This window comes from Cetorhinus maximus, chromosome 20 (genome assembly GCF_964194155.1).
Source record: "Cetorhinus maximus chromosome 20, sCetMax3.hap1.1, whole genome shotgun sequence".
NCBI lineage: Eukaryota > Metazoa > Chordata > Chondrichthyes > Lamniformes > Cetorhinidae > Cetorhinus > Cetorhinus maximus.
The window spans coordinates 5307298-5333478 of NC_135898.1; the positions used below are offsets into that span (position 1 = coordinate 5307298).

Genomic DNA, 26181 nt, shown 5'->3' on the forward strand with positions numbered 1-26181 from the left:
ACAGGTGATGGAAATGTCAGCCTTGTAGTAAACAAGGAATCGATGTGGATATAATTAGGAGCCTGTTCATGGTGGAACTCTGCGATCTGAGCAATGGCACTCAGCATTGATATCACCAAGTACAGGGAAGGTTCACTCTACTCATCCCTGGGATGAAGGGCTTATTTCATGAAGAAAGGTTGGACAGGTTGGGCTGATACCTGTTGGAGTTTAGAAGAATGAGGCGTGATTTTATTGAAACATATCAGATCCCGAGGGGACTTGACAGGGTAGACACTGGGGCGATGTTCCCACTTGCTGGGGAGGCTCGAACTAGAGGACACAGTTTAAGAATAAGGCACCCCCCCATTTAAGACCGAGTTGAGGAGAAATTGTTTCTCCTGAGGGTGGTTAGTTTAGGAATTCTCTTCCCCAGAGAGCAGTGGAGGCTGGGTCTTTGACTTTATTCAAGGCTGAGTTAGACAGATTTTTGGCTGACGAGGGAGTCAAGAGTTATGGGGGGGAAGGGGGTAGTCAGCAAAGTGGATTTGAGGCCACAATCAGATCAGCCATGATATTGAATGGCAGAGCATATTCGAGGGGCTGAATGGCCTACTCCTGCTCCTAAGTCCTATATGTTCCTGTTACCAGGCTAACATAAATTTCAAGTGCTTCACGCAGCCTCACCCACTCTTTGATTTGTTATGGGAGCCAGCCTGGCAGCCAGATGATCGAGCCACCCCGTCTATTTTTGGGAACGTTGGTTTAGAGGAATGTCAGTCAGGATACCGAGGGGAACTCCCTACTCTTCAGATATTGCTGTGAGAACGGTTGGCATTTCCCTGGGACAGTCAGGGTGGGATCTTGGCTTCATATCTTGTCCAGAAAGCTAGTTGGCCTTGAACACTGCACAGCTTGAATGCAGTGTGGACTGGGGACCTCCCGAAGTCACCAGCACTGCCAACCAAGCTCCCGTTACAAATCTTCAAGTCTCGACTTGACTCTGGGATGGGACGAAGGGTGCAGATTTTTTTTCAATTAACTGGGCAGACCAGAGAACTGGGGTTTGGTCTCTTTTTTTTTAAGAGCAAAGAAAGTTAAGGGGAGGCTTAATGGAAGTGTTCAAAATTAGAATGGGGTCGCAGCAGACAGGGAGAAACCATTCGCACTAGCAGGAGGGTCAATAACCAGAGGACATGGATTTAGAATTATCCCTAAAAAAGGTCAAAGGGGGAATGAGTTGTTTATAGCCAGTGATTTGTTGTGATCTGGAGTGCACTGCCTGAAAGGGCAGTGGAAGCAGATTCAACCATTCTTTTTATTCATTCACGTGATGTGGGCTTCGCTGGTTAGACCAGCATTTATTGCCCATCCCTAGGTGCCTTTGAGAAGGTGGCGATGAGCTGCCGCCTTGAATCGCTGCAGTCCATGTGGTGTAGGTACACCCACAGCGCTGTTTGATAAAAAGGCAGTTGGACCAAGTACTTAAGATCAATTTGCAGAGGCAGAGCATGAGTGGCACTAATTGGAGAGCTCTTCCCATTGTTTTTATTCACAGATTAATTTAGAAATCACACCTCCTGCGGAAATGTCTTGTTTGTGGCCTGGGGGAGATGTTCTTTGTTGCATTATCACTGGTAATTGACCTGTTCCTACACTGGTCCTGATGGGTTAACACGTCCTTCAGTGAAATTGTATCTGCGTCATTTCTTAACTTATCGGCAACAAAGCCAGTGATGTCTTTGTTTCTTGAACAGCCTGAATGCTAACTGTCAAACCATTTTTTTTGAAAAAAAATAAAAATAGCTGGAAAAACTCAGCAGGTCTGACAGCATCTGCGGCGAGGAACACAGTTAACGTTTCGAGTCCGTATGACTCTTCAACAGAACTAAGGAAAAATAGAAGAGAGGTGAAATGTAAGCTGGTTTAAGGTGGGGGGGGTGGGACAAGTAGAGCTAGATTTTTTTTGAGTTCATTTGTGTGAGAAATAAGTTTCTCAAGGCAATACTGCATTTCCATAGCGCCTTTCACAATCCTTAGACATCCCAAAGCACATTACCGGCAATGAAGTACTTGTGAAGGGCAGCCATTGTTGTAACGAAGGAAATGCAGCACCTAATTGGGCACAGCAAGATCCCACAAACAGCAATTTGATAATGGCCGGATAATCTGTTGTTGCAGTAAAGGTTTTTCCAAACTTGGTTGTTTGAGCTGATGATCTATTTTTAAAAGATTGGCCCACAAGCACTTGTTGGAAGTCTGAGCTTTATTGTTGACATTGAACAAGCCCAAGTTTGAAATGTAACCATTAGCAAGGTGTGAACAAGAGTAGCACAGAGACCCAAGTACGTTAAGGAGTGGTCACAGTTTGCTTAGAACAAAGAAGTGTTTTTAAACGTTGATGGGAATATTTTTCTTTTCACAGCTTGGACAACGTGGCACCATCCAAGAATTCTCTGGATTCAACCCCCAGGAAGATGCTGCCAAACTGAGAAAGGCGATGAAAGGGCTAGGTACGTGGGACACGTCCTTTTCATGTTTTTAAATGAGTGTGCACGTGAGTGTGTGTTTCTGAAGCTCCGCAGCTGCCTTTGTATCAAATACGACTTCACTGTCCATTCACTGGATTGTTCGACACCAATAGCTGATGACACCACCACTCTCGTCACCGCTTAGTCCTAAATGCTTGTCCAACAGGTATGTCGGACCAGGACGAGGTCATTCAGCGCCCCCCAAAAAAATGGTTTCACCATTCAAATAGATGATGGTTGATGCCTGTCAACTCCATTGACTCACGTCTGTTCCAAAACGCTTAATACTCTTACCCGACACCAGGCCCATCAATTTCAATTTTGAGCTTTTTAATTGTTCCCCCAGCCTCGACAGCTTTCCGGGAGAGAGAGTTGTAGATTTCCACATCCCTTCCTGTGGAAAAAGTGCTTCCTGACATCATCGCTGAATGACCTGGTTGGAATTTTATGGTCTTCTCTTTGTTCTGGGCACCATCCCCACAGCCCTTCAATCAGAGGAAATAGGGTAGCTTCTCTCTGCCAAATCCTCTGACCATCTTAAACACTTCAATTATACCCCTTTAATATTCTATTCTCGAGGGAATCCAAGCCTAGTTTATGGAGCCAGTCATTGTGAAGATCAGCCCTGATGATATTCTGTTGAATCCTGAAGTAACTGAGCAAGGTTGTTGGACAATCTGAGAGAAATCCAGTGGCGATCTTGGGACAGAGGGAGTAAGTGTGACCTTGCCAATGTCACATGTATATCAGGATCAAAAGGAGGCTGGAAGAGGGCTAACTTTAATTTTAAAAAAAATGGCAACATTAGAGAAGGCAGAATATGGCTGGAACTGTCTGAAGTTTGACTGACCAAAGTTTTTCATGTCTGGCTGTTCTCACTTTGATAATGACCTGGAACAAGGCACAATGTTACTCACTGGCTCACTTCTATAAACATAGAAACATAGACAATGGGAGCAAGAGTAGGTCATTTGGCCCTTCGAGCCTGCTCCGCCATTCATTATGATCATGGCTGATCCTCTATCTCAACGCCATACTCCCGCACTCTCCCCAAACCCCTTGGCGCCATTAGAGTCTAGAAATCTATCCTTCTTAAATATATTCAGTGGTTTGGCCTCCACAGCTTCTGTGGTAGAGAATTCCACAGGTTCACCACTCTCTGCACGAAGGTAACCTTGTGCCTGTAAATAAGATGCCCTGAATTCTAACCCACAAATTTGCCTTTTCTGTTTAAGAACGGTGAGTATTAAATAAGAGGACAGATGCCCCTACATGGCCAGTTTACAGTTTGAAATTGGAATTGAGTTTTGAATAGTAGCTGTGTAATTTCTGTGGATTTGACCTGAAGCCGTGGGAAGTTGTCTCCGACAAATCCAAGTGCTTAATGTCTGGTTGTCTGTTCCGCTGTCCTATCTTCACCGGTCTCCCGAGACACTGCCTTCGTGAGACAGGCAGCGTTGGTGTTGGAGTTGACGTTTGTCAGAGACGTGTTCTGGTAAATGGCGACGAGAGTTCAGGGAGGAGTGGAGGGCAAAGCAAGCTCCTGGCCCCAATGCTGAGGTTTGGGAGTGATAGATAAACTGGGTCCTTCCTGCCAGTCATGCTCAGGGCTCAAATACCTCAAACTGAACTGAATCGAAAAACAACAGCTTTTCGCAGACATGAGCTTCAAGTACCAAGGCTGTAATACAGGAGAATGGCCATTACCATTCAATGAAGTGCCTCTTCCAGGATGTGATTTTTGTTTTTTTCCTTCCCCCTCCCCCTCCCTCCCCTCACCACATGCTTGACTTCCCACTGAAGGTGTTCCTCTGCAGAAGGCACCAGCAACGAGAGCTCTCCAATCCCTCGCTCCAGTGACTGTTGTTGCCTGGGTGCACAGACGGAGTGACAGCAGGTAATGTCCTGGAAAATGCAGAAACTCCAAAATCCTGTCCCTTCTCACCCCCCCACATACAATGACAACGCGATTCCAGCAAATAGCTGAGAAGTGGGAACTCTGGCTGATCTGGTTTTTTTTTTCCCCCCTATCCTGGCTGACCAAGGCCTGATGTGGATAAGTTGGCGGAGCACGGGGAAGCTAGGTAAACGTGTGGGAGGAAGGAATGCAAGGACGTGCTGAGAGGGGTGGGCGGAAGCCTGTGTGGAGCAGAAACACAGGGTATGGACTAAATGGGCCGAATGGCCTATGCCTGTGCTGTAGAGTGACCATGAAACCAAGACTCTGCCATGAGCTGACATCAGGAAGCTTGCAGACTACCTCTAATCTTCCAAACCCAAACACAGGATTTAATTTTATGCTTTTTAGACCAGAAAATTGCAAGTTCCTTTTGAATTCTTTTCTTGTCGTGTAGGAACTGACGAGGATGCAATCATTGAAGTGCTGGCTCGAAGAACGATAGCCCAGAGGCAGCAGATCAAACTGGACTACAAGACTGCTTTTGGAAGGGTATGGGGTTTTCACTGCAGCTTTCAGAAGTTACTGAGAAACGTATTAATAGCTAATGCTAATTTCAAAGCTCCTCATCCACTGCAGGCCTCCAGCTAATAGCGGTTGTCGGGAATATCTTCTGCTGCGTTTATTGAATTTCAGTCTTGCCGTTCAGGATGGCAACCTGTAACTAGTGGAGTGCCACAGGGATCAGTGCTGGGGCCACAATTATTCACAATATATGTTAATGACTTAGATGAGGGAAGTGAATGTACTATCACCAAGTTTGCGGATGACACAAAAATAGATGTGTAGGCAAGTGGTGAGGGTGACAGAGTCTGCAGAGGGATATAGACAGGGTTAAGTGAGTGTGCAAAAACTTGGCATATAATGTGAGGAAAATGTGACGATATGCACTTTGGCAGGAAGAATAGAGGAGCTGAATATTATTTAAATGGAGAAAGACTGCAGAAAGCTGCAGCACAGGGATTTGGGGGTCTTCATGCATGAATCCCATAAAACTAACATACAAGTTCAGGTAATCGGTAAGGCAAATGGAATGTTGGCCTTTATTTCAAAGGGAATGGAGTATAAAGGGAAGGCTTGCTAAGACTATACAAGGCACCAGTTAGACCACACCTAGAATACTGTGAACAGTTTCGATCCACTTATCTAAGGAAAGATATACTGGCATTGGAGGCAGTACAGAGAAGGTTCACTAGGTTGACCCCAGGTATGGAGGGATTTTCTTACGAGGAGAGGCTGAGTAGGTTGGGCCTGTACTCATTGGAGTTTAGAAGAATGAAAGGCGTCCTTATTGAAACATATAAGATTCTTATGGGGGCTTGACAGGGTAGATGCTGAGAGGTTGTTTCCCCTTGTGGGAGAATCTGGGACCAGAGGGCATAATCTCAGAGTAAGGGGTCACCCATTTAAGACAGAGATGAGGAGGAATTTCTTCTCTTGAGTGTAGTTAATCTGTGGAATTCTTTACTGTACAGGCTAGGTCGTTAAGTATTTTCAAGGCTGAGATAGACAGATTTTTAATCAGTAAGGGAATCAAGGGTTATGGGGGGAAAAGGCAGGAAAGTGAAGTTGAGGATTATCAGATCAGCCATGATCTCATTGAATGGCGGAACAGACTCGATGGGCCGAATGGCCTACTTCCCCTACGTCTTATGGTCTTATGTTGTGACTGATAGGCAGCGTAAGAGGGTACCTTGATTGATACACTTGCTTCCACTGCAAGGTGTTAATTAAAACCTTTTCTCATTGTTGCCAGGAGATCCTTAATACAAAAGAAAATCAGATAGAACTGGTAGAGTGAAGATAAACTAAACTTCACGGGCCATTTGTGCTGTTCCTGTCCTCCGGCCCAGGAGTTTGTGTTGCAGCCTAATTTTTTTTTCTTTTGGCCCTCCCTCCTCCTCCTGACGATAGTGAATCTCGATTGCTGTTTTGTGTTTTCTCTCCCTCTCTGCCAGCAGTCGAATTTCCACAAACTGTTCAATCCTGGGAGAGACCAGAGCTGAGCTCAGTTCCCAGCAACTGCTCAGCTCTTGGAGAAAAGTGGCTATGATCGCCAAATGCGGTATAACTGGTAGAGGAAGCTCTTGTGTTTGTCCTGGTCTTGGCTTCCTGTTGCCTCAACTAAATGAGGTTTCAGGGAATCTCAAAGAGACTGAACTGAAACTTCAACCTGAAAACATTGCTGTAATAAGAAGTCTAATTTGGAAAAACTAAGTAGGCTAGTTTCTGGGTTCCAAATTGCAGCTGCACTCCCGGACCAAGGGAATGTGAGTCTTTGCAAAGTGCACCCAGGTAACTGGGTCATCTGAGCTACAGGGGTAGTAATGTGTTGTCAGAAATAGTGGGATCGCTCTGTGCAGTAGATAGTACAGAAGCATTTTCAACCTGCGAATTTGGACCTCTCCGGGCCCATGAGGGAATCTGGTTTCCATAATTCTTGAATGTTCGTACCTTTCCATTGGTGCACACAAGTCAACATCGAAGGCTCTGTTCCCGTTTGAGTGGTTAAAAATGGGGCTCTGGAGAGTCTGACGATATTTGCACAGAGAGTCACTGACAAAAGTTCAAAAAGCAATGTGTTAGAGAGATGATTGTCTGCCTTTCGGAGAAAACGACACGGTGAAATTAGTGGGGCCTCAGCTGACCCGAGATAGCTTAATGTTGTCACTGTTCATTGTGTGACTGACAACAAGTGTTCTTTGTACATTCAGGGTCACACCAATATCACGAACTTCCCAGTCTTGTTCTAACTATCAGATTGATGGAGCGATTAAAATAATTGGGAACAAATTGTTTTAGTTCAATGTGTAGTCCTTTCACTGATGGCCATCTCTTTTAATATCTCACCCTGTTTTTCACCTTTTCATCTTTCGACCAGGACCTGATCAGTGACTTGAAGTCTGAAATATCTGGCAACTTTGAACAGGTCGTCATTGGGCTGATGATGAATCCTGTCAAGTATGATGTGCATGAACTGAAAAAAGCCATCAAGGTATGTGAACCGTTGTGGTCTGTCAATATTTGAACATCTTGGGAGGCAAGTTGATGGAGGGATGGGTGACTGCAGACAAAGGATTTACTGTAGCAGTGACTTGTCATTCGTCCTGTTGGCAAGCTGATGTGTCCTTGTCCAGGGAATACAACTTAACAATCCGACATTATAAGGCTCCATAGTATGTTAATATTCAACTATCTGAAATGAATTAGGCGCACAGGTTCTGAAGGTGGATTCATGTCTGCCTCCTTGGATATATTTAACCCAAGTTGATGGCCCAGTACAATATTGAGGTGATGGGATATCAGGCCAAGGTTTTTATCGCCATGTACCTGCTGCATTAGGTGGGCAAAACCTAGGCGACCATTCAAAGGAGCAACCAATCCTTCCTTGAGCAATTCATAGGTTGCTCATCTCATTGAAGTTTGTGGGATCTTGCTGTGTGCAAAACATTTTCCAAATAAGAATAGCCATTTCACCTTGAATTAATTCATTGTACTTCCAGGTCTTTCAGAGTTGACTAAAATGTTATTTTAGATTTTTGACAAGTCAGATAGAGAAACTACTTTTTTGCTAGCTGCAGAGTCCAGAGTTTGGGGCTATAGGGCGGGATTTTACAGCCTTGCCGTAAAGTGCGGCGAGTGGTTCAGCAGGACTGCAGAATCCCGCCAGCAGGAGGGGCTGTAAAATTTGGCCCACAAGCCTTTAAAAATTAAAGTCAGCCAGACCTTTTTGCAAGTGAAACTAGCCAAGAGCTTCACACAAAGCGGAGGTACAGATTTGGAACTGTCTCTTCCACACATTGATGCTGGCTCAATTGTTCAGTCTAAAACTGAGACTGATGGGCAAGTGCATTACGGGACATGGGGCAAAGGTGGGTGTGTGCAGTTTGGTCACTGATCAGCCGTGATTTTTGTTGAATGACAGAACGTGCTGAAGGGGCAGGATGTCCACCTCCTGTTCCTTATGTTGGGTGTGCTTTGGTTTCAGGGCTACTGCAAGCTGCCCAAGTTCATCCTAAGCAATCTATTGTTGTCAAATGAATTTCCAAGGCCAAAATTGTTCCAATAATTGACAAGTGGCGATATTATTACTGTGATACCACGTGTGATTTTTTTTTTCCCCCCATGAAAGCTGAAAAAAGATTAATCCTGAAGGTACAAAGACGTAAAATTGCAGCAAATGCACACTTGCTAAAGGTCGTCGTACATAATGAATTTCTTTGTACCTCATCAGTACTTCTCTCCATCCCTGCACACTGAGTCAAGCTGGTAACTTGACACTGACTTGGTCCCACTCCAGATTTTGTCCCATTTGGACTGTACTCGCACAAAAGGAAATTCAAATATTGACAGTGTTGGTTGGGCTGCTGTCCCTGATGCTGCTCTGATTCAATTCTCACTGCTGTTTGTACACAATTTATCTTGTGTCATTAGGAAGCCATCTGGGTCTGAAATAAGGAATCATTGCGTAGATATGTGGATAGCTGCTGTTTTCAAACCAGAGCCCTTGACTCTTCAGTTATTTCAATTTTCCAAGTCTTACTAGGTGAATCCTTCCTGGATTCATTTCATCTCCTGGTGTTCCACTTCACTAAGGGGCGAGTGATTCATTAATGCAGAAGCGAACTGGGTCATTGCCTATCGCTACAATGGGCTATTTCGCCATCTTAAGTGCATGTGACGGAAACTACTTAACTGTACAGAAGTGAAATCCAGTTTCGCGTTGGGATATAGAGAACAATGGCATTACCAGTCGATGGATCAAAATCGTGGAATTCCCTCCCTCCCAGCACTGAGTGTGCCTACACCACATGGACTGCCGCGGTTCAAGAAGGCAGCTCACCCCTGCCTCCCCGAGGGCAACTAGGGATGGCGAACAAGTGGTTGAACACTGGCCTGAGCAGTGATGCCCACATGCCATGCAAGAATTTTTTTAAAAGTTAAGAACTGGGCAACTTGAGCCACAGTGGTTATGATCAGAAAAGAGATATGAAATGTCCAAAACTTGCCCCTCTCCAGCTCCCTTTACTGCTGGCCTGTTACACTTCATGCAATTTCCAAGAAGTAGCTACTGAAATGCTCCCAGTTAAGTCCTTGAGCAACCTATGTTCCTGCTCTGATCCACTTAGAAACTAGATAATGTTGTAATCCGTTGGTTGGCAGCAAGACAGCCTTCAAAGCTAAATTTGGACTGAATATTTCACTGCAAACCTAGTGGGGTTTTTTTTTAACCATTATTTAATCTTTCTTTCTGCCAGTCCATCAATTTGCTGTTTTGAGGTTGGAATTATTTCAGTCATCTAACTCTGGAGGCAAGTGGTGACTGGAACATGTGGCATCCCGGCTGCGTTCGTGTGCTTTCCAGTGAGATCCATGCTCCCTTACACGTTACAACCTCCAGATTAGAACCTCAATACCACCACTTCCTCAACCATGGCTGGTTCTGTCTCTTGCCTTCAGTTGTTCAGTTCCTGAATCAAACAGTTTGTTGGTTTGCTGCTGAAACATATATTTTGGAAAGAGACACCTCCGTAAATCTCTGCCTTTAATCTTGTTTCAGTTGTCTCTCTCTGTCCCGTGATGAAATCGAGCCCTGCTGTGTTATAACTCCAAACGTGCTGGCAAGTTTTCTCAAGCTACGTGTACCATCCAAGTGTGCGCAGGCCGTTTCACTGTGGTAGTTTTTTTTAAAATGCCTACATTGCTGAACTAAACCCCGCCTTGACGTGATGTGCAAGCTCCACAGTGGTGCCAGTGAGTACGAACCAGAGATGGCTGTCTTCTCTCAGGTTGTGGCTTCAAGCCTCACTGCACAGACTTGAACAAAATCTAGGCTCGCGCTTGCGTGGGAGTGCTACACTGTCAGAGGGAGTTCCGGGATTTTGATCCAGCGACTGGCAATGCCAATGTTCTCTATATCCCAACGCGAAACTGGATTTCACTTCTGTACAGTTAAGTAGTTTCCGTCACATGCACTTAGATGGCGAAATAGCCCATTGTAGGGATAGGCAATGACCCAGTTCGCTTCTGCATTAATGAACTCACCCACTGACACACTCACTGACACACATACTGACTCATTCACCCACTGACACACTTAACATCAGATGTTAAACAAAGGCCTCATCTTCCCTGTCAAGTGGATGACGCTATTTTGAAGTGCAGAGGGAATTCTCCCCAGTGTTGCGGTCAATATTTATTCCTCAACCAACATCACTAAAACCCATGTTTATTCTGGATGTTTGTGGGACTTGCTTTACAATGACAGTAAAATCTCTCTTACCCTCTAATTTCCTTTCTCGTATATGCACATCAAGCCAGCTGCTGTTTTTCAAGGTGTCAATTTGACCCTGAATTGCTCCAGTTTTTTGGGAGTTTGTTTCACGCGGTCACTGACCTGTGGACAGTTTCTTGAATGTTGTTTGCTTCTACATATCCCTTCATTATCTTTACTGGAAAGAAAAAGCCTGAAATACAGGACTTGTCAAGTCGTTGTTTCTTTGAGTCACTGTTGACTTATGTAAATGTCAACATTGGTGCCTATCTCCCTCCACACCTGCCTGGCACGAGACCCTCTAGTTAAACATTGCTGGCGTGTAAATGATGCACCGTACATTGACCTCCAGTTCAGTGACATATTCAAAAACAGTCAAATCAATATTTGAACATTTTTGTTTAACAAACATCTTTGTCATTCCTGCTAGTGTCCTGCAAGGTTATCTCCAACAGGGACAACTATTGATCAAACAGATCTCTGGGTGAGATCTCAGACTATAGGCCCATTCTTTCTTCCTGTTGGAATGGCTTCAAAAACCCGACTGTGGCGCAAGAAATGGCACATGATGATAACTCATTTTTCAACTGCCACTTCACTTCTCTTTCTTCAACAGCACAGGCTACTTAGAAAGCAATAACACGGGCGAGATACCACAGAAGTGAAACTTTTTTGACCTAATGAGTCAGTGTTGGCATTTATCATCCATATTCACAGTTAGACCTAACCATATTTCCTCATCCTGTCCGTGTCCTCTTACCTGCTTATCTCACCTAATCGTGGACGTTGCTGCAGTTTCTGCCTCCACTAACCCTGCAACCCACCTCGCCGCTCTTCCTGAACCCAGTCCTGGTCGACAGTCCTCCCTCTACTTGACCAAAAGAGAAATTGATGCATTGCATTGATCCTCTACATCACTGTTGTTCGAATGTTGTTGAATGTTCGCAAACGGCTGCCGCACTTGTCTAGGTGATGGTCACCTGTGTTCCAAGAGTGATTCATTGCACAGAGTGATTTCAAACATTACACAACGTATCTCGAATAATTTCCAGCCTAAATCTTGAGGCACCTGAGAGTCTCAGCATTTCAACGGAACATTTATTTTTTTGAAGTGCTTTATTTCTGCAGCCATGTAGAAATGCAGTGGGATGGAGAAACTTTGGGCTGGGTTAATCATTTTCATTCACTGCTGAGCTGGTTGTTATGCTTGTTAGGAATCTTTTTTTTCAAGCAGGCTCACAGTTAATTCATCGCAAATGCAATGTGTTGCTCTGAAGTCTGAAAGGATGGTATAACTAACTGTGTTTGGCCCTAGGGTGCTGGGACTGATGAAGGTTGTTTAATTGAAATTTTGGCTTCACGGGACAATGAAGAAATCCAGCAAATTGTTGCTACTTACCAGAAAGGTACTTTTCTCCATTTACCTCCCCTCCCCACAGATAAGTGCTGCCCTGATTGCAGAATTAACTCCCTTTCTGTTCAGTTAACTGGTATCTGAAGCCTTAGTGGTACAGGCTTCCTGTGATGGAGCTTCAGCACGGCTAACTTATCACCAACAACTCCATATTTATATAGACCATTCAATGCAATAAGAAGTGTCACATAGGAATGTAACCAGACCACAATTGACATTGAGCTAAAGACTTTATACAGTAGGACAGGTGATCAAAAGCTTGGTTAAAGAGATGTTTTGAAGGAGAACCATAAAGGAGGAGAGAGAGAGAGAGAAAAAGGCAGAGAGGTTCATGGAGGGAATTGCAGAGCTTGGGGTCCAGATTGGCTGCCTTGTTTTCAACACTGGTGAGTGAAGAAAGTGGAGTAAGGAGGAGAGGGCAGGTTGGAGGAGCACAGGGGCAGCAAAGGGTTGGAGGGTGACGAGGTTACAGATTTGGAGAGGGGCAAGACGATGGAAGGATTTGAACACTAGTTTGCCTATTTTTAAACTGAGGTGGTGGAATATTGGCTTTGTGTTTTTATTTGGCCATGTTTCTCAGAGACGTCAAGTACAGAAAACTGGTTGTAGTCTGTGAGGAGAGGGACTGAAAGGTTGGTGGCATGTTTCCTTCTTTACTCTCTCCGCCTAGCTCACGATGGGAGTTTTTCTTTTCCTTCTAGAGTTTGGCAAGAGTCTCGAAGATGACATCAGTGGAGACACTTCCCATATGTTCCAGAGAGTCCTGGTGTCCCTGGCAACGGTAAGGAATGGACCAACAGAACTTATCCCGCCCACCCCCACCCCAGGCAATGAGCTCTGAGTAGAGATCGGGCAACCTTTCTCTGTCTCTGACCTGCAGCTTCTGCCAACACAACTTCTCTACTGGAAGAGGGAGAGCTCCTTCTATCCTCACTACCTGGTTCAAATTGACATTCAGCAAATGTTGATAGTGATATGGCAAACGGTGCCAGTGTTTTCAGTAGGAGTGAAACCAATGCAGTGCATGGTTGATACTTGAACGCTGAGGGGAGTTTGATGGAGAGGTTAATCACACCACCTTGTTGAGCCATTAAACAGCCCCTTCACTGCTCGGTTTCACCTTCCACTGGTCTACCTGGCTGTCTTGGTTCTGTGTGAGGTAGGTCCAAAATGGTCTGTTTTACTAGTTTGGAAGCTGAGTCCCTTTGTCTGACTCAAGAGTTTTTACTTCAGCTTTTCAGATTGTTAGCGTATAATATACGATGTTTCGTGAAAATAATGTTAACCCAACTCTCTTGGCTGGAAACCTATGGGATGGGGTGGAAGGCCAGTATCTGTCTGATATTGCTGCCTACTACTGCCAATGGGAGGTCTTGTGGCTCAGTGGGTAGTGTCCCTGCCTCTGAGCCAGAAGCTCCAGGTTCAAGTCCCACTCCAGGACTTGATGGCCAAGGAAGGTGTGTTCATAATGGGGCCAAGCAGATGGATTATCAACCTGTAAATCCTTCCAATACACCTATGGCAGGTGTTAGAGTGAGAAGAGTCTCCTGGTCAATGATGCTCGATGGGGAGTGGTGCCCCTCAGGCTGTAGTCTCCCGCGACAGGCCCATGGTCCTGTCTGTGGAAAACTTAGCTGTAGGAACGGGACGAAGCACATGTTTTGTATGCCTCACGCATCGAGCCTCAATCTAAATCTACTGCCAATGGAGAGTGAAACCATGGGGAGTCCAAGACCAGCATTGCATCCGATCGCTTCAGTGTCCTGATGCACAAGTCTGATTTTAAAAACAGCCCCCCACCCCACCCCAACCCCCCACTTTTCCTTTCAAAGGGGATCATGAAGCTATGTTTTTCCAGTTTAACGCAGTAACTGATACTTTGAACAGTTGTGGATCAGTCAGGATACTTCTGGTACTGCCTGAAACACTAAGTAACAGGAATTGGACTCTGCACTCCAGCTCATTGTTCTGCAAGATATAAATACACCTCACAGCTGCATTAATGGTCAAGTCAAGGGGCCACTGCATGATCTTGTGATGAGTGCTAACCCTAACCCAGTAAACTTGGCTGTAACCTGAGTCTGGTTTTCCTGTGTGGTTAGAAGCTGTCCCTTTGGCTTCTGCTGTCACTGAGCTGAACAGCGAACATAGAGAATCACTTCCTTTCCACTGCTGGGTCCTTCCTCCTGATCATGAACCGTGTGCACTCAATATGGAAAATGTTTGCTTCTTTACAGGGAAACCGAGATGAAGGAAATTGGGTGGATGATGAGCAGGCCGAAAAGGATGCCAAGGTTGGTAGTGCTATGAGACAGCAAGGGTTTAATGCATTTGAATGGTTCAATCTTGGGCCAGTAATGAGAGTAAACCACTCCCGGTCTCCAACCCAACTCAGCTGTCCAGGGGTTTTCCTGCTGATTTTCCCCAGATCTGCAGGTGCATTCGAGTGATTCCTTGTTGTTTATCAATGTATTTATTTCTCAGTGAATTCTGCAGGGTTTGAATATTCATCAGAGTCAAACTCTCAGTTCTGCTCACACCAGATCCACTTGGCTCATTACTTTGACCCTTGTTATGTTGAGGTCAACAGAAGCATCTTTTTCTGACTATTCCCTTTATCTTTTTTTCTCTTTCCCCTCATTTCCCGCTCACTTTCACTTCCTGCCCACGCTCTGTCTCTCTCTCTCTAACCCAGTTTTGCAAGCTTTTTGTCCAAACTGTTTTGCTGAGTATAGAAGCTGGCTCATTCCAGGTTGACCACACACACTGCTGGCACCTCCCCTATTAGTCCAGTCACCTATAGACTGTCCCAGAGCCTCTTGTCTTCTGCACGTTTTCCGATGCAGCTTTTCACTCCAGTATGATCCTTCTCAGCTCCACTTGAATCATCCCACATAGTGCTTCAGACATTGACGCTCCTCTCCTGCTCCTTGGGGTCCGAGAAACAGCTGCTCAGTGTATATTTAGCAACGAAACAAGATTGAGGAGACCAATGGGGACGTGTAAAATTGATGAAGCTGGGTATTGGAGAAATGTGCTGGGGGTTGGCGGGCACCAGTTTAATCAAAGGGATTAGTGCTGCCAATCTTTGTACAGCCCTTGCTGCTTGTAAGCTTTTTAGAGACGTGCAAATGAGGGCTAAATGGGCAAACTGTATCCTTCCTTTAATGTACTGAGTGAGCACATACCGCTTCGGTATCCTTAGTTCAGTCGGGGTTTATCTAGTGGTTAATAACGGCTCAGAGTCCCGAAAAATAAACCTTCCTGTATCACTCTCTCGAGACAATGGCAATGTTCATCTGCCTCTCGCATCTTAAACTTGTGTTTCCTCTCCTCTCCCAACCTTTCTTTTTTAAAAAAAAACTGCAAAGAGGGTTTCTTTCCGGTAACAGCAGATAAGACTTGGGCTAGGACTTTACAACCCCACAGAAGCAAGTCTCTTCCCCCCCACCCCAACACCCCAAACCTACTCTCCCCACCACCAGCGGATGCAGTGAGCCATTTAAATGTCCATTCAGTTCAGCGAGGTTGTAAAATCCTGGCTACCTTTTACAATCTGCTGGCAGATTTGAGCTGATTATAGACGATTACAGCAGCTTCATGTCTGAGAATCATTTGGCTTAAGGAATCCCTGACGCTGACTATATTTGGGTCTTTAATATTGTGCTGGCTGAACATGCGTTTTACTGTTTCACTCCACAACCTTCACGTTTCTTTTTCCAAGGCATCTCTCTGGCCCTGAATCAGTACAGTGTGTCCTAACCTACAGGCTTGTATTGAGCTCCAAGTAGCCTGGGAGTATTGACAGCACAAGAGTTCCTTCACAGACTCCATTTGTTCATGTTACTTTATTTCACTGCACAGGATTCCTTCCTTAGTGCGACCCTCACACCCTCGGCCCCCAAAAGTCACAGCCGTGTGAGAAGAATACTGAACCAGTCCATGGCTGATGATTTTGTGAAGTGTTGGCAACATGGGCAAAACCAGCAGCTGAAAGTTCAGGGTTACAAAGGGGCTAGGAGCGCACACATTGTCTTTTTTTTTTTGCATGCACTCATATCACCAAGCATCCTTATTGTTTTATTGAATGATTTACAGCCATACAAGGGCCTTGTGTGTGATTTCTCTGCACCATGAGATAAAGGAAGCACTCCTTTCTTTGACACACAGACAATGCTTCTCACACCATAGGAACTTGCCCCTGGGCTCTTAAATCCTTATTGGAATTAGAATGTATTAAAAAAAAAACACCCTCTAGCCAGTTTGAGACCTGTTCAGTTTTCTGAATAAGGGGATGATGTCTCTGTATGATCGTTCTGGAGCTTGTTTCCCAATGTGTGCTTAACCGTCTTGCTTCTGAAGCCTAGTTTAAGTGACCAGATTCTGTCGTGTTCTTGCAAGGGTGTGGGGGGTGACATAGGTGCAGGAATGCCATTTCCCAGATGTGTCTCACTGCAACTTGTTCTGTCTTCCTTGTTCTATTGTAAACCAGGCACTGTACGAAGCTGGTGAGAAACAGTGGGGGACGGATGAAGTTGCATTCTTGACCATTCTCTGTACCAGGAACCCAACCCACTTGAGAAAAGGTGAGGCTTTCTGGTTTTTTTTTTTCAAGCAAACCACTTTCACTCTTCCTGAGATGTTCTGGGTCTTCTGTCAACAGCAAATTGCTTAAATGTTGAAAAATTGTTTGCCTATCTCTCAAAAAACAACACCTGCTCCCCTTGGAGAAGTTTGTGGGATTCCCCTTCCACTGCAGTATGTTGAACAGGGGCTGCCGCTCCGTGTAGTAGTGAGGGCGCTGCAATGTCTGTGGAAAAAGGTGTCAAACAAACGAGACCCTCATTTAAAGTGGGATGGGGGGAGTTCTCCTCGGTATCCTGGCCAACGTCACCAAAATAGATGATCTGATTGTTCATCCAATTGCTTGGTGTGGGATCCTGCTGTGCGCAAATTAGCTACCGCGTTTCCTATGTTGCAACAGTGACTGCATTTCAAATTTTCGTTAATGGGCTGTGACGTGCTTTGTGATGTCCTGAGGATGTGACGGGTGCTGTGGAAGTCCAATTCTTTTATCTTTACCTTTTTTACTGAGTGCCATTGTATTGCAGGCCAGTTACCTCTCAACTGGAAACACTGAGGAGATTTCCAGGATGACAGACTGGCCTCTCTCTCTCGCTCGCTCATTTCCAGTTGTTGATGTGTCCAAGCAGCTGGTTGCCTTTCAGGAACATGGTGTTGGCTTACAACCAATCGAGGCTTTCATGTTCTCTCAGCTGTCATTCACCCTCTTGTTACTTCCTGATAACTGAAGTTGACAGCCCGGCTGCACTTGTATTTTTTTTAAATGATAGGGAAATGCTAATCCACTGAGCCCTTTGAGAAACTGGCTATCTTGAGATATCTGTCTGCTTTCCAAGTGGGAAAAATTCCACCTGCGTTTGACAGAAACTGAAGACAAATGTAAAACCTGTGATACTGCCGTCTCCCTGATCCCATATAAACTTTCACCACCCCCCCCCCCCCACCATCACCCACCTCCTTCATGGCTGCTCTCTGTTCTGATCCAATGTGTGAATTTAGAAGGTTTTGCTTGGGCAAAGTTACACTTGATTTGACTTTTTTAAATTTCCTGCTTTCAGTGAAGGTGGTTTTAATTAAATGCATTTACCAATGTGTGGATTTATATATTGTACATACGCACACATATATTGTACATGAGTGTGTATATGCTGTAGATGTGTGCATGTTATACAAATATAGTGTGTATGTGTGCTTATATCCATCGGGAATAAGCATTTATATATGTAAAAGGAGAGGCTGCTTCTATTTGTTTTGTATCTTTGACAACCTCCAGCATGACCCACAACACTTGACAACCGCTGATGTATTTTGCTTGGAAGTGTAGTCATTGGTGGAGTGTTGGGAAACAGCAGTTCATTTGCATACAGCAAACTCCCACAAACAAGAATGTCATAATGATGGGGAAAATCTGTGTTTTGGCAATTTTTTGAGGGTTCATGTTGGCCAGGACACCAGGGAGAACTCGCTCTCCGTCGCTCTCCGTCGGAGGCTGATGGTATCATAACATTCGCTCTGAAAGCTGGCACCTCGGACAGTGCAGCACTCCATCAGTCCTCACCCTCTGACAGCGCTGCACTCGCTCAGTACCGCACTGGGAGTGGCAGCCTACATTTTTGTGCTCCAATCTCTTAAAGCCACAACCATCTCACCTGGAGGTGAGAGTGCTACACACTGAGGCACCCCAAAATTTTTGTCTCCAAAATGCAGTTGCTCACACTATCACTTGCACTTCAGCTGTATTGTTACTCCCACCTCTGACTCGATTGGCGGGGGGGAGAAAACATGTCACTGAAGATCTGTCCAGATCTGCCGATATATCACAGCTCTGCATGTGCACAGCTTTCCCCCTCTGATTGGAATGCCGTACAGTTCAAAACGGATACAGGAGAGATCCAAAGCTGAGCCCCGTTCCCAGAGGAAGCACTGAGCAGCCACCGGCAGAGTTCTTCTGCTAGTTGGAAGGAAAGGCTTTCTGCCAACTTGCGATCACTTAGAAATGTGGCAAGACTCTGTATCTGATGCCTTGAGGCGGCCAGAGCTTAGCCTGTAAATCATTTTTAACGTAATGATGTGTAATTGTACCAAATAAAATGCGCAGGCATTTCCTCAGGGTAGAAATGAGTCTCTTCCACAGTACAATTCAAGGTAAGTGATTGGATAATATTTGATGAAGCATAAGGTCTTCATTACTCAACAGTGCAGTCATTCAGGCTGGTGAGAAATTATACCCTCATAGATGGTAAAAAATAATTTTATCTCCCAGAGGTTGGAAGCCTCAGTCATGCAGTTGAAATCCTTTGCCTTGCGTTTCTTAAGGGTATCTGTGCAGACAGGGAAATTTACCTCTTCATACTAGTTTGATTTCAGCTGCACTTTCATGGCCAGGACACGGCACAGTTGTCTCCGTGACTGCATTCATCAAATGCTTCTGCTGCAGAGGCTTGGGGTGAAACTGCTTCCTGAGGTGGGAATGTGGAGGGGAATAAGTTCGGGACTGTCAGCGGAAGGACAATGGCCTGTTTCTATGCTGTAAATCAATTCGATCAGTGAGAATGTTTGAGCTCCACTTAAGCCTCCTTCCCACCCGACATGAGGTCCGTGATTTCTGCTGAAGGTTCTAGACTCGCTGCAGATATTTGGAAAAAGGCTGACTTCACCACAAGTCTGGTACAAGTTCAGCCGTTATCGAACATTAAATTCATGTCCCCCATCAACATTTTCCTTGGATTCCTCTTGCTCATGTACGATGGGGACTTCCACAATGAACTACTAAAGACAAATGTGGTTTTTGGAACATGTGAAGGTTTGTTACAGAATGAAATGGCAATAGCAGAAGGAATTTCTGAGAGAGAGTGCGTAAATAGTTAGGAGATAATGTGCAGAGAGGACAGGAATTGGGGGATAGCCCTCCTCCCTGATGGGCTGAATGACAGCCTCCTGTGCCATAGCATTCTATATTGTTGTTAGATAAACACAGACGATTATCAGTCGGAAATTTGTCTTTATCCAGCATTCTCACAAACGCTTTCCAAATGGAAAAGATGAGAAGTGTTCAAGAGCAAGATGCACTGCTGATCCGGTTTCCTTTAATTCCCCCCTTCTCTTCACAAAGCCCCAACATGGCATGTGGCGTATGTGACTGCTCTTCGTACCTCAACTGGCGCTGGTTGAGTCCAGATGTTAGAGAGACTTGGCATCATCCCGCTGGCTCACTTAATTTGTGCTGCTGTAGTGGCCCCTTGATCCTGGTTTTCCGATCATTCATTCATCCTGACTGCGATAATGCAGAGTTGGCGGCAGGAAGCCTAAAGGCCGTGTAAGAATTCTTTGGCAAGGCTATGAGAAAAGAGCTGGAGCTGGGGTGGGAGTGATTGGATTTCTGTTGTAAAGAACAGGCCCATTGGGTGGAATGGCCTTCTGTCTTGCATAATTCTGATTCTGCAACAACTTGCATTGACTGGCAGTTGCACTCAGTCAATCTCATTGCCAAATGTGCTATCTTTCTGAACAGTATTTGAGGACTACAAGATGATTTCCAAAAAAGACATTGAGAGCAGCGTTAAGGGAGAGATGTCTGGCAGTCTGGAAAATGCTTTACTGGCAGTTGGTGAGTTGCCTGATTTGCTTTTCTCCTCTTCCCAACTGATATTGCACTAATGCTATTGAATAATCATTTCTGAATCTCTCTCCCAGTCAAGAACATGAAGAACCAGCCTGCCTACTTTGCAGAGAGACTGTACAAGTCGATGAAGGTAAATGGACTCCAAGCTTACAGCTCACTCTGGTCATCCCTCCTGTTCAGCCTTTTGGTTAATTTATTGATGGGATGTGGGCTTCGCTGGCTGGACATTATTGCCCATTCCTAGTCGCCCGTGAGAAGGTTGTGGTAAGCTATTGCCTTGAACCGCTGCAGTCCATGTGGTGTAGGTGCACCCGCAGTGCTGTTGGGGAGGGAGTTCCAGGATTTTGGCCCAGCGACAGTGAAGGGACGGCGATATATTTCCCAGTCAGGATGGTGAGGGGCATGAATGTTTGTTTGTGGATGGGGTGCCCATCAAGTGGGCCGCTTTGTCCTGGATGGTATCAAGCTTCTTGAGTGTTGTTGTTGTTTTGCAACGTGTTCAAGTGATCACTGAACAGATGGTCTGATAACACAAGGCCCTTGCGGCTGGTGTGCGATTGTGCCCTTTCTTAAGACCTCGGTCTAGTTCCTAAGGGCAGAAGCACTTTGTGAAGTTGGAACTGCATTGGTACGAGCTGCAGAGTAGTTTATTGTACAATTTGCAGGAAATAGCTGCGTTTGAACAGAATGCAAATTGCTTGAAGATGTAGCAAACATATTTGAAAGAGAGATGCTGGTGCAGCAACTGATTTTTTATTTTTATTTTATGTCTATTCAGTGATCTGAGAAATTTATGCACTGAAGTGTTCTCCTTGGGTCCGGGGTTCTGTACAATGTGACGTGAATGTAACAGCTGACCTGGTCCACGGCAATTACAAGCTCAGCTCTGACATAGCTGGTGGTGTCGAGAGTTTTTCACTGCTGCTTGCAAAATATCTGCTGATTTCCCTTGCTCAGAAACTGTTTTACCCAGCCTCACCTGAACTGACTACTCAACCCTGGATCCATTTGCTGCACGTTGATGATCATCATCTTGTTGAAACTACTGCAGGGACTCTCCAGATGATTCATGTCTTTGTGTCCAGGCCCCTGTGCTGTGAGGTTGAGGAGTGGCTGCATTCAAATGTAGATTTTTAAAATGCCGCTTCGCATGAAATGACTCCAGTTTGAAAGAAGTTTATAACTCGGTCTTACTCGCTAGATGCAGGTCATTGGACAGTGAGTACGAGAGTGTTAATGTCCATTTCCTGTGTTGCACTGGGTGCTTCCTCACATTTAACTCAGTGGATAGCTCTCTTCAGGGTCGGAAGGTCATGTGTTCAGAACCCACTTCAGAGACTTGAGCACATAATCTCACCTGATAACCTCCGTGCAGTACCTGTTCTCGGATGTGTTCTTCTGTCTTGGGCTCTTCTGGCATGGGACTTGGGTTCCTAGACAGACTGCAGGCATATTCTGCTATCTGCTTAACACTTGTTTATGAGTACCACATCTGAATAGATTAGGCATGTTTCTCTTGGGCATGGTGTTCTAACCTCTCTCTCACGAGAGAGAGAGAGAGAGAGAGTCTAACACACCACTGACTGGTGTACCACATCTGAATAGGTTAGGCATGTTTCTCTCGGGCATGGTGTTCTAACCTCTCTCTCACGAGAGAGAGAGAGAGAGAGTGAGTCTAACACACCACTGACCAGTGTCAGTGATACATCATCATCCACGTCATATATTAGCATATCCATTCTGTTAACCCATTATGCTACAGCACTGAGGGAGTGCAGCACTGTCGGTGGTGCCATCTTTCATGATGAGCTACAGGATACTGAGCTTTATAATGATGGGGTTATTTATCAACAAAGTGTGATTAGAAAAAAGGTTTGCATTTTTATGGCACCTGTCACAATCTCGGGACTTCGTGAAGCATATTCACTATTGAACTGACAGAAATCCCAGAAACAGCAATGAGATAAGGACCAGATAAGGTATTTGAAAGGCTCACTGAAGGACAGATATTGGCCAAGATACTAAGGAGAACTCGCCTGCTCTTCTTTGAGAGAGTATGCTAGGATCTTTCACATCCGCCAGAGAAGGTGGACAGGGCCTTGGTTGAATATCTCATGTGAAAGTCAACGCCTCTGATAGTGCAGCACTCCCTCAGTCCTGCAGTGGAAATGTCAGCCTCGTTAATGGGCTGGAAATTATTGGGTGGGGTTTGAACACCTAGACGAGACAGCTGAGCCGTGGCTGATAGCTGCGGACCTCCATGTGGCTGAGATCCCAAGAGGATTGCTCGAGGATTTTGATGAGCTTTCCCCCAGTCGCCTGAGATTGACTCACTTAGTGCTCTCTTGATTTTTAGGGTGCTGGCACAGATGACAACACCTTGATCAGGGTCATGATCTCGCGCTGTGAAGTGGATATGCTGGACATTAAACAGGAGTTTCAGAGGATGTATGGGAAGTCATTGTATTCCTTTATCAAGGTAAGAGTGTGATCGCGAGTGCAGAGTGTTGCCGTGAGGATAGGTTATTACCTATTGCTGATTTATTTGCAATTGTACTCCAGATCTCGTGGATGAATCATGTGTCAACTTGCATCTACGTGTGGAACAGGGACAACTTTAAAAAAAACTGAGCACATTAACACACTGTTCAAGTAATAGCGGGTTCATTGAATCTGCCCATTTTCACCCTTAGCATAGTCAAAGGTCTTGCTTTTTTAAAAGGACTATATTGCTCCCCTAAGAACATAATGGGAGCAGGAGTAGGCCATTCAGCCCCTCAAGCCTGCTCCACCATTGAATACGATCATAGCTGATCCTGGCCTTCAATTCCATTTTTCTATCCACTTCCCTTAATTCCCTGAGAGACCAAAAATCTGTCCATCCTTACCTTAAATATGCTCAGTGATGGAGCATTCACAGCCCTCTTGTGCTGGAGAGTTCCAAAGATTCACAACCCTTTTTGAGTCAACAAATTCTCCTCCTCTCAGCCTGAAATGATTGGCCCCCTATCCTACGACTCTGCCCCCTGTGTTTCCACTGGCCGGGCAATCTAAAACAATCTTTTTGCCCATCCTGTCAAAGCCCCTTCAGAACCTTGTATGTTTCAATGAGATCACCTCTCATTCTTGTAAACCCCAGAGAATATGGACCCAGTTTACTCCAGCCTCTCATCAGAGACCAACCACCCCCCACATCCCAGGGACCAATCTAGTGAACCTTCGCTGTCCCACCTCCAATGCAAGTGTGTACTCATTAAAACAACGAGAGCAAAACTGAACACCATATTGCCGATGAACTGAAACATGACTTCAAACACACGATATCTTGTCACGTGCACTTTTGAAGAGAGGCCTCTTGGGTTTTTGGTTTAGAATAATGCGGAATGAAATGGTATCGGATTATGCAATTTCAACAAAGAAGTGGAAATCTCCAAGTTCATTAGAAAAGTATCTGTACCAAAAAAAACGGTGCAGCCATTGAGTTACTGAACTCCTTCCTTCCTTGACTTTTTTTGTATAAAAACACACCTCGCCCATCTCTTAATACTAAACCGAGACTAACAGTTACAACTTGTGCAGCACCTTTTCTGAGGGCGAGGCTTTGCAGGTCTGGGAGTAATTTGTGTGTGGTTTTTTTTTTATTTTGGGGTGGGGTGGTGGTGGTGGGTAGAAAGGGAGAGTAGGATTCCAGGTTTGAATTCGAGCAGCAAAACCAGCCAGATTGTTGTTGATCTTTCACGGCAGTGAGTTGACAGGGCTGTGTGCGCGCTGCTGCAGAGCGAGACAGAGAAATTTGCAGCACAGTGGGTCTGATCGCAACTTCTCCCCAAGCATGTCATGGCTATGTGATTGACAGGCTGGCTCTCCCGGGCTTCCAATTCCCAGGGGGAAACTGCAAGAACCTGTGGTGTGGCCACTGGCACTGCCTCCCTATTGGGTTTGCAGAGAGCAATCAGTCAATGTCCCTTCAGACGGGAACCAGAGGTATTACTCCTGCGAAAGATTTGGAGATGAGTGCTTGAAGGAACGAGGCACCTGGACTGTGTTTGAAACTGTGTGTGGGGAAGAGAATCATGATGGCTCATCATTACAAATCGGCCAGACGCACACGTGAAGCAGGAATAGTTTCATGCAGAGTCCTTTCCAAAGTGAAATTTGCAAGTAATTGAATGATAAAGCTGTTGCTGTCTTCAGTTCATTTTTACTTAGAGTTCTGTCAGAGTTCTGCAGTTTTTACCATCAACCTGTTTGGAGCTTTTGTTATGTCTGCTGACCATTTGGGGATATTTGCACCATTTGGGGATATTTGCACCATTTGGGGATATTTGCACCATTTGTTGGTTAGTATTTGTTACGCTCCTTCTGCCAGGTTGCTTTGCTCTCGAACATGGTTGCACTCCTATCTACCGTTGGGTGAGTGGGAATCAGTGCTGATTGCGATGTACACCGAAGCTGCTGTAATAGCGGGTGCACCAATGAGACTGAAGCCTGTACAGTATAACACCCAGCACCACTTGGACCTCACGGGGTTTAACAGGACTCACTGTCTGCTCACCTCCTGGGGGATCAGTCACTATCGTCTGTGATCACTGACCTAAATTTGGCTCCTGTTCTGGCAACGCCTCACGAAAAATTCTTCTCAAATTCCTCGTCTCCGCTTCCCCTCTCCCACCCCTGCCAACCACCACCCAGAGACTCTAACTTTGGCCAGCCTGACAACACTTGGAAATCTCAGCACTCCAGCAGAGACAGGGATGAAGTTGAATTTGTTCATCACCTCTCCCTCAGTTGAAGGATGACATCTACTCTGGTTCACAGTATCTGCCATTACTCTTCAAGTGACTGAGCAGGCTCTTGGATTGTTTTTTTATTTGGCTTCCCCCTCCCCATTTATTGGAAGCAAGCTTCTTTTTAACCAAATATCATCCCTCTGAGATGTGGTTCCGAAAGGGACCATTCCCCTCCCCCAATACAAAATATAAGCCTTTTCCCCTCACAAGTACTTGGGCGATCACAACCCCGAGAGTGGTGAGAATGTGCAACTTAGCACCACAGGGAGATGATAATATAGATGCATTTCGGGGAAAGCCAAATAAACGTAAGGGTGAGGAGAATGGAAGGATATGTGTCAGGTGGAGCGAGGCTCGTGTGGACCATAAATGCTGGCATCAACTGGATGGGCTGAATGGCCTGCTGGTGCTGTAAACCACAACATTTTGTGATTTACATTAATTGTATTATATGCTTTGTTACTCTGTTGGTGGCTAAGGCAGTTGATGTTTTTCAGCCACACCGATGAGTAATATCTCCGCTTCCATTCTTCGGTCCTGTGCCCCATTGGCAGCTGCAGGGCCTGCTCCAACTGCGCTGGGGGTGGGAAACAGGCCAGGCTTCCCCAATCCTGCTCGGTCCCAGAGGCCCGGCTGTCGGGAGAAAAGCGGGCGAGGGCGATGCCCCACGCGGGCGACCATCAGGCCGAGGGTTTAACACCGAAGGGGAACCCCACTGGTCTTGCATTGTCATTCAATCTCGGCCTTGTGGTCTGGCTCCAACATAAGGGATGGTTAGTTGGGAACAAAGCAGGAGGGTGATTGGCAGCAGATGAACCTATGGCCCAGGAAGGGGAAGTAAAAGAAGCTAAAAGATGAACAGTATAAGCGGAGAGGAATCAGTTAATACTTCACCAGCTTTTTGGTGGATGGCTGCAGTTGGGATTGTTAGCACAGTTGTGGTGACATGGTTGTAAATGGTGATGCTGTTTTTGGTTTGACTTGCTGTGATGTTTGATGACTTGAACAGATATCATTTCCAAGATGGAAT

General features: G+C 45.4%; 1 protein-coding gene across 1 annotated transcript in view; it reads left to right on the forward strand.

The window, feature by feature from the left end:
• The window catches only part of LOC144694801 (annexin A4-like), a 31327-nt gene that overhangs the window by 3799 nt on the left and 1347 nt on the right, over positions 1-26181 (forward strand). Inside the window, exons 2-11 of the mRNA XM_078565403.1 lie at positions 2405-2492; positions 4865-4959; positions 7349-7462; positions 12057-12147; positions 12857-12936; positions 14393-14449; positions 16648-16741; positions 20251-20346; positions 20433-20491; positions 22718-22840. Of these exons, the coding sequence (XP_078421529.1) occupies positions 2405-2492; positions 4865-4959; positions 7349-7462; positions 12057-12147; positions 12857-12936; positions 14393-14449; positions 16648-16741; positions 20251-20346; positions 20433-20491; positions 22718-22840 (897 nt within the window). The remainder of the gene's footprint in view (positions 1-2404; positions 2493-4864; positions 4960-7348; positions 7463-12056; positions 12148-12856; positions 12937-14392; positions 14450-16647; positions 16742-20250; positions 20347-20432; positions 20492-22717; positions 22841-26181) is intronic.